This window comes from Pteropus alecto, unplaced genomic scaffold (assembly GCF_000325575.1).
Source record: "Pteropus alecto unplaced genomic scaffold, ASM32557v1 scaffold104, whole genome shotgun sequence".
In the NCBI taxonomy this organism is placed as follows: Eukaryota; Metazoa; Chordata; class Mammalia; order Chiroptera; family Pteropodidae; genus Pteropus; species Pteropus alecto.
Window position 1 is genome coordinate 5,164,023 of NW_006436664.1, and position 7,198 is coordinate 5,171,220.

General features: G+C 31.0%; 1 protein-coding gene across 4 annotated transcripts in view; it reads left to right on the forward strand.

Annotated features, from left to right (window-relative positions):
- Nucleotides 1–7,198, forward strand: part of RALGAPA1 (Ral GTPase activating protein catalytic alpha subunit 1) — a 215,854-nt gene that overhangs the window by 21,898 nt on the left and 186,758 nt on the right. For 3 of the 4 annotated variants that reach the window (XM_015590611.2, XM_006913471.3, XM_006913472.3), the window contains exons 2-3: nt 5,523–5,633; nt 6,171–6,220. In XM_015590611.2, coding sequence (XP_015446097.1) covers nt 5,523–5,633; nt 6,171–6,220 — 161 coding nt within the window. The remainder of the gene's footprint in view (nt 1–5,522; nt 5,634–6,170; nt 6,221–7,198) is intronic. The other variant, XM_015590610.2, reaches the window with a different exon arrangement.

A 7,198-nucleotide genomic window follows, 5' to 3' on the forward strand; every position in this document is an offset into this window, starting at 1 on the left:
TACTTTGCTTAAGAATCAGTGTTAGTATTTTCGGTTAGTACTTGAATGACAGATATATTTGTTTCACTTCTTAATCATTTTGGTTTAAATTTTTTTCTTAGTAAATACTTTGTAGCTTGATTTTTGTGTTTTAAAATCCAGTATGATTACAGCTCTTAACTGGAGCATTTACTCTTATTAACATTCTTTTGTGATTACTGGTATATATATATATATATATTTCTACCACCTCATTTCACCTATTTTTGACAGATATATTTGTTTCACTTCTTAATCATTTTGGTTTAAATTTTTTTCTTAGTAAATACTTTGTAGCTTGATTTTTGTGTTTTAAAATCCAGTATGATTACAGCTCTTAACTGGAGCATTTACTCTTATTAACATTCTTTTGTGATTACTGGTATATATATATATATATATTTCTACCACCTCATTTCACCTATTTTTGGTGGTTTTTACTCATTTCTGTTAGATTAGTAAATTTTTTTGTATTTTCCTCTTCTAAAAGAAGTTATGCATTTTGTTGTTATTCTTTTAGTGGCAACTCGTGAAATATCAGTAGCATACTAATAGTAAAGTCTAGAGTTTATCACTATTTCTGCCATCCTCTTAACAAAATAAGATCTTAAAATACTCTACAGCATTTCTATCTTGGACATTATTGTCCATTATTTTACTTCCTCCTTGTTAGTATCCTTTTGCATTAGTAGTGTGTGTGTGTGTTTTTAATTTTAACAGTGCTCTTCACGCATACCCATATATTTTCCAGTTTCTTCACTCATCTTTGCTCCTTGCTCTCCCATGTGAGTTTATTTCTCTTCTTTTAGAAACATATCTTTTGTAGTTCTTCTAGTGAGGATTGTTGAGTGTTAAACTCTTAGTATGCTAGAAAATGCCTTATTTTCATTTTCATGGTCACGTTATAGAACAGTAGTTTAGCCAAGAATAGAATTTTAGGTTGACGATTTCTTTCCTTTAGTTCTTTCAATATAAAATTGCATTGTCTTTCAGTGTCTGTTGGCCCGCTGGAGAAGTATGCTGTTAGTTTAGGTATTCCTATGTAGGTAACTTTTGTTGGTTTTACTATTTCCATTTTGTGTTTGGTGTTAGGGTATGACACTGTGTGGATTTGTGTTCCTCCTGCTTTGGATTCAATATACTTTTTCAGTCTGAAGATTTATTTGTATATTTCACCAAATTATATATAGTTTTTAGACATTATTTCTTTGAATATTGCTTACATTTTCTTTTTGTTCTTGGAATTTTTCAGGTATTTATATAAAGTCACACTTGTCTTTTATATTTTCTCTTGTTATTCCTCTGTTTTACTGAGTAATAGCTTCACTTCTGTCTTCCAACTTACTGTTTCTCTGTTTCCTCCCTTTGCCCTTTCTTCTCTTCCCCCCTTTTCTCAATTTCTTCTCTCTTTCGCATATACTTTTTAGAGTCTGATGATGTATCATTTATAATTTATCCAGCCTATTTGTGTTTTTACCCCCTCCTTCCTCTTTGTCCTTTTCTTCCTCCTCCTCTCTTCCTTCTATTGTTCTCCTCCCCTTTTCTCTTTATTTTTGCTTGACTCCATATTACTTATGTTTTATACTACATTTCTGTGTTTCTTTCTATTTCCCTCTTCCCTCCTCCCCTTTCTCCATCCCACATTCTCACTCTCTTTCTTTCCCTCAGGCCTCCTCTTCCTTCATCCCTTTCCCTCTCCTCCTCCCCTTTCTCCATCCCACATTCTCACTCTCTTTCTTTCCCTCAGGCCTCCTCTTCCTTCATCCAATTTCCTCCTTTTCTACTTTACTCTCTTTATCCCTTCCATTCCTTCTCCCCTTTCTTTTCCTTGACCTTGTATTATTTATTTTTATCCAGCATTTCTGTGTGTCTGCAATAAGGGGGCATTTTATATTAGGACAGTCTACCATGTCGTCTTCATCCTCATTATTGATTATTTTAAGGCAATAATTTGCATTGTTTGGTGCTTTATTATTAGAAGCAGATTACTTGTGATATACCCCACAGATTGGTGTATTATGATGACATCATTTGAGAAAAAGCTCTCAATGGTGACTTTTTTGTGATAATATATGAAGAAGAATGATGACACTGAAAATTTGTTGAATTTTTAGCCTATCAGCCTGGATTATGTGATTACTTTTACCAGGAATTATTTACTAACTGAAATTTAAAGTCAGGAAAACTGGCTTCTGAACTTTGAAATATTAATTATATATTTGTTATCATGATCAGATGTCTTAAAAATACGTGGTAGAAAATAAATATGTTATGATTGGGTTCTTAAAGCTTATTCATAAAAAGATCCTAAAGAGACATCTGAAATTTTATTTGTGGAAACTAAATGAAGTCTAGAACTATTTTTGCTACTTAAAATTAGTTTTCCCAAAGGTCTACAAAGCATTTTTCTGAAATTTTTTTTAAACCTCAGAAACCTCAATCTGAATTTAAGGAAATACTAATTTACAAACAGCGCACATTAAACAGATATTTCTGAAAATGGGAAATTTCGAACTCTCAAACTTCATTTTTAAGTGCCAACCATCAATTTAGCACTATGCAAAACATTCCCCCTAGATTAAAATTTCGAAATATTTTGAAAGATAAAGGAAGCCAACTCGTGCTTTCTCTTAGAGAGCAACCAGTATCTTCAAGAGAATAATACTAGCTAATGTGACATAATTAGGAATCATATTGACCAAAAATAATGGAGGCATTTACAGAAAGAGAAAATAGAATGGGTTACAGGAGACCATTTTGGAAAGGAATAGGCTTATATTGGGGTCTAAAATTTGTAGTTTCTCCACAGTCTTTTTATTTCTGGATTTCTTGTCTTTTCCATTTTCCTTTGGTGTTAGTGTTTTATAGAGAGAGTTGTTTTTAATAAGAGAAATCCTCTTATTATCTTTTGTCCATATTTTTTTGTGTTTCTTCCCTTCCCCCCAACATATAAATTTTGTGAATTGATGATCAAAACTATTTTCTAAGAATTTTTATTTGCTAACTAGTTCTTTACAACTAGATATAGAGTGGAAAAACAAATTAGCCTAGTTTTGATCCAGTATTTTCTGTTAGCATGTTTGTAGTTTCCAGGTTTTGTCAACATACTCTGTGGGGAGGAAATTGCGAGAGACTTATTTTAGCTCCTAAATTATGTTCCAAATCTTGAGTTTATTCATGTTTGCTTTTGTTTTGTGTGTGTGTGTGTCTGTTTTTATTTTTCGTTTTGCTTTGTTATTGTTCTCATTTTCCTTTTCCCCTAGGACATTAGTTTTGTTTGAAACATTAATTTCAGGAAATTTAGAGATAATTATAGCAGCCTATTTTATTCTAATTCCACAGTTCTTTGTAACATTAAATTACTCTGTGGGAAAAATGGAATACTTTTACTGTTGATCTCAGTTCTATATGTTTTTATTTTGGTAGTCTGTAAAATTACCTTATTATAGACAGATAATAGATAACTTCCTAGTGTTCTTTTGCTATTTTTCTTATAGTTGTATTACTGGAGGCTGAATAACATAGAAATTAAGAGCATGGACAGTAGATCTAGGCTGTGTGGAATTTAAATCCCTGACTCTGTTTTTTAACAGCTAAAATACTTAAACTCTCTTTGCTTGTTTTCTCATCTCTAAGATAGGGAGGATAATAATAGTACTTATTTTATAGTGTTGTTATAATGATTATAGAAATTAATTTCTATAAAGCACTTAGAATGTCTAGCATAGGAAACACTCAGTTTATGTTAGCCATTTTTTGCCTGGTTCTGTGAAAAGTCACACAGGTAGTGTTACAGGTGGGAATGGAATCTGGGTGTTCTAATTCTAGTTCAGATGAAGCAATGCTATTTCGCCTGTTAGTAGGTTATGCATCTTTTCCAAAATAAAAATTTCCAAGCTACAGAGCGAATACAATAAAATTAAAAAAATTTAAATTATTAATAAAACACAAAATTTGAGTACATATGAGCTCCAGCACTGTGCTAGGTTTGGAGACTATTAAGGTAGACACAGTTTCTAAAAGAAGCTGTAGACTAGTCATCGAAAAAAGACAAAAAAAAGAAAAAAGAAAAAGAAACACTTGAAATGTAGTTATTTCCATAAGAGAGAAATGTAGAGAATCCAAAGGAATACAGAAGAGAGGACATCCATCCCTTCTTTTGGGAGAGCAGAGCAGAAGGGAAATAGTCTTGGAAAATTCCATAGATAAGATGTCACTAAGGAATTATTATGAATATTCATAGGAAAGATAATAGATGAAGGAGAGTTTGAAGTGCTATATATATGTTGTTACTACTTTATTCTGAAGTCTTCCATTGAGCGTTAGAGCAGTCCAAGAAATTAATTGATGTTTACCTTTAACTTGAGTTTATTCAACTCACTACTAGGTTAAAGAACCTTTGATTTTTTTCCAGTTGCCTTTTCCAAATTTATTTTTTATTATAAAAGAAATATAGGCTTTTGGTAAACAAACTTGAATAGTAAGAAATACATTAAGGAAAAATTATCCATTCCCCCTTTTTCTTCAACCTTCTCACTCTCCCAGAAAATAAACCTAACAAAATGCACAAGTACCTATATACCTACGTAGATACCTTGCTTTAAATAATAAATCCAGTCTCCTTAGTTTGCATTCAAAACATTTTACAACATATTTCGAGGCTACCTTTTCCGTTTTATTTTTATCCAAGTGCTCTAAGCTGTATACAAAATGAATTATTTTTCTGCATCCTGTCATGCTTCATGTTATTCTGTGTCTTTGTTTACGCCTAGAATGCCCTTCCCATTCAACCCCACCACTTTGTCTAAAATCCTTCCTGTCCTTAAAAGTTCTTTCAAATAACATGTCCTCAGGCGTTTCTTTCCCCACCTTCACCCTTACCCTCATTGAGCCTTGAAAGTAATTTTGTGTTTCTAAATGCCGTTATACTTTGTCACTTCATTTTCAGTACCTAACACTTCCTGCTGTGCATACAATTATATGTTTAGTTTTGTGTGCCCTGGACTATACTAACAGTTCTTTTAGAGCAGTATTATCTGTGTTTGAGCTTTGTAATACTTAAAGTGCTTATTTATAAAGCCTATTGTTAGGTACCTATTTACTGAATAAATGTATTTTACATGTGTTATTACTGATTTTAAACTGTCTTGGGGAGAAGTTAGGAGAGCTATATCTGAATTGAAAATAGAATTTGACCTTTTTTTTTTTTGGTTTGGTTAATGATTTTGAACAAATCTCTGAAACATTTTCTTTTAGGAAATAAAGATTGTGATAACCTGACTTGATCAGTTTTTTAAATTAAAGCTAAAATCTTTAAAAACTAAGGTTGTAAGAACAAGGATATAGATACATAAATACATATCACAAATATTTTCATAGGATAGAATTTTAGGAACAGTTCTTTGACTTTTTTGAAAGAAACTTGTCACTATCAATATTTGCTGAACTTATTTTAACATATATATAAATAGTAATCACTAAAACTGTTTTCATTTATTTTTCAGAGAATGCAGAGTCTATCGATCTTAAACAGTTTTTTGACCAACATTTTTCACACATATATTATGTGTTTTTTGAGAATTTTGTGACTATTGAAGCTAGTCTTAAACAGAAAGGTAAGATGTTAAAATCAATCCTGGTTTATATTGGTTTTTCAAATAATTGTCATATGCATTCACTTAAAAGTAGACTCTTGGACATTGGAATTTTAATATTATTTCACTTCTTTTTGCCAGACAGCTTTTAGATACCCCTCTCACACTATGGGTTAGTAGTTCTATTCTTATTAATTTAAGAAGGCTTAGAAGATTTGCTTTTTTCCTAGTCAGGTTTACCTGTTTCCTTGCCTTCTTTGCTCTGTCCTTGAGCAGTAATTCACATTTTCATTTTCAGAGTTTATTTAAAGTTCTCCATAATATATTATGATTTATTCTTAGACATAATTATGTAGAATCTAAATTTCAATGTTGAAAGACTAGAGAGAGATGCTGTGATACTGTGTATACATTGAACAGAATATACTTTAATCATTTTATTAAAAAATCACTGAGAAAAAGCTTTAGTACTTGAAATATTTTAAGCTTTTTAAGTGGTTATTAGCAATGAGGACAAAATGATAATGTTCAAAATATTTTTTTGTAAAAATGTTTTAGGTCACAAGTCTCAGAGGGAGGAATTAGATGCGATACTTTTTATTTTTGAGGTAAGTACCTGCTAGTCTAACTTTCTTTTTTCCAAAAATAATTCTTGTAACATACAAAGGAATATATTTAACTATAAAATATATGATAAAATACTGTGAATCTGCCATGCTTTTTAAAACTGAATAATTTTTTAACCTAAAAATATACCCGACTTAATTATTAATTATGTTTTGAGTTAGATGTATTATTTAGAGGTATAGATAGAATTATATTTTTATGCATTTGACACTACAGAATTAGTACTTATTTGTGGGAGATTTATACAAGTGGAGAATTTTTTTTCAATTCTAAAACATTCTTACGTGAGAAGGTAACTTCATGGAACTGTTGTATACCTAAGAAATTTAGTTTCTGCTTTTACTGCTTTTCAATGTAAGCTTTCATAAAATAGTTTTAAATATTTTGTAAATTATTGTTCTACATTACTTTGGATTAGTGTGGGACAAGTCTTTATTGCTAAATAAACAGAAGGAAATAGTAACATTTGATACTTTATTAAAATTTGTTTTATTTTTGCCACACTAATGAAAATGAAGTCTCCACCCCCACCCTCATACCTGCTTTAAAATAACTCCCTGCTCTTCCTTTTGTCTTGCAAATCAAACAGCAATAGGAGTATTCGGATCTTTATCATGATTTTTAGAGATCTGGAGAAAGCCAGAATTAGGCCTTGTGACTTGAAAAGCAAAATAAGAATTTGGAAATCCATTTCTGAAGATTGAGCTATTCTGTCTGCTGGGAATTAAAGATGATTCACTATTTTGTATTTTGATGCAGTCTAAAAGACTTTGAGTAATCTGAATGATATCTGTCTTAGCTGTTGTTTTAGTTGTTGACTTAGTCACAGTTAAAAAAAGAAAGGTCGTTTTTGTTTTTAGAGTTTCAGATAGAAGTAACTGGTATTAGTACCTGTTTTGCATTTAATTTTCATTAGTCATTAACCCTGAGGAATTTGCTCTATATTTACCTCCCCAAGT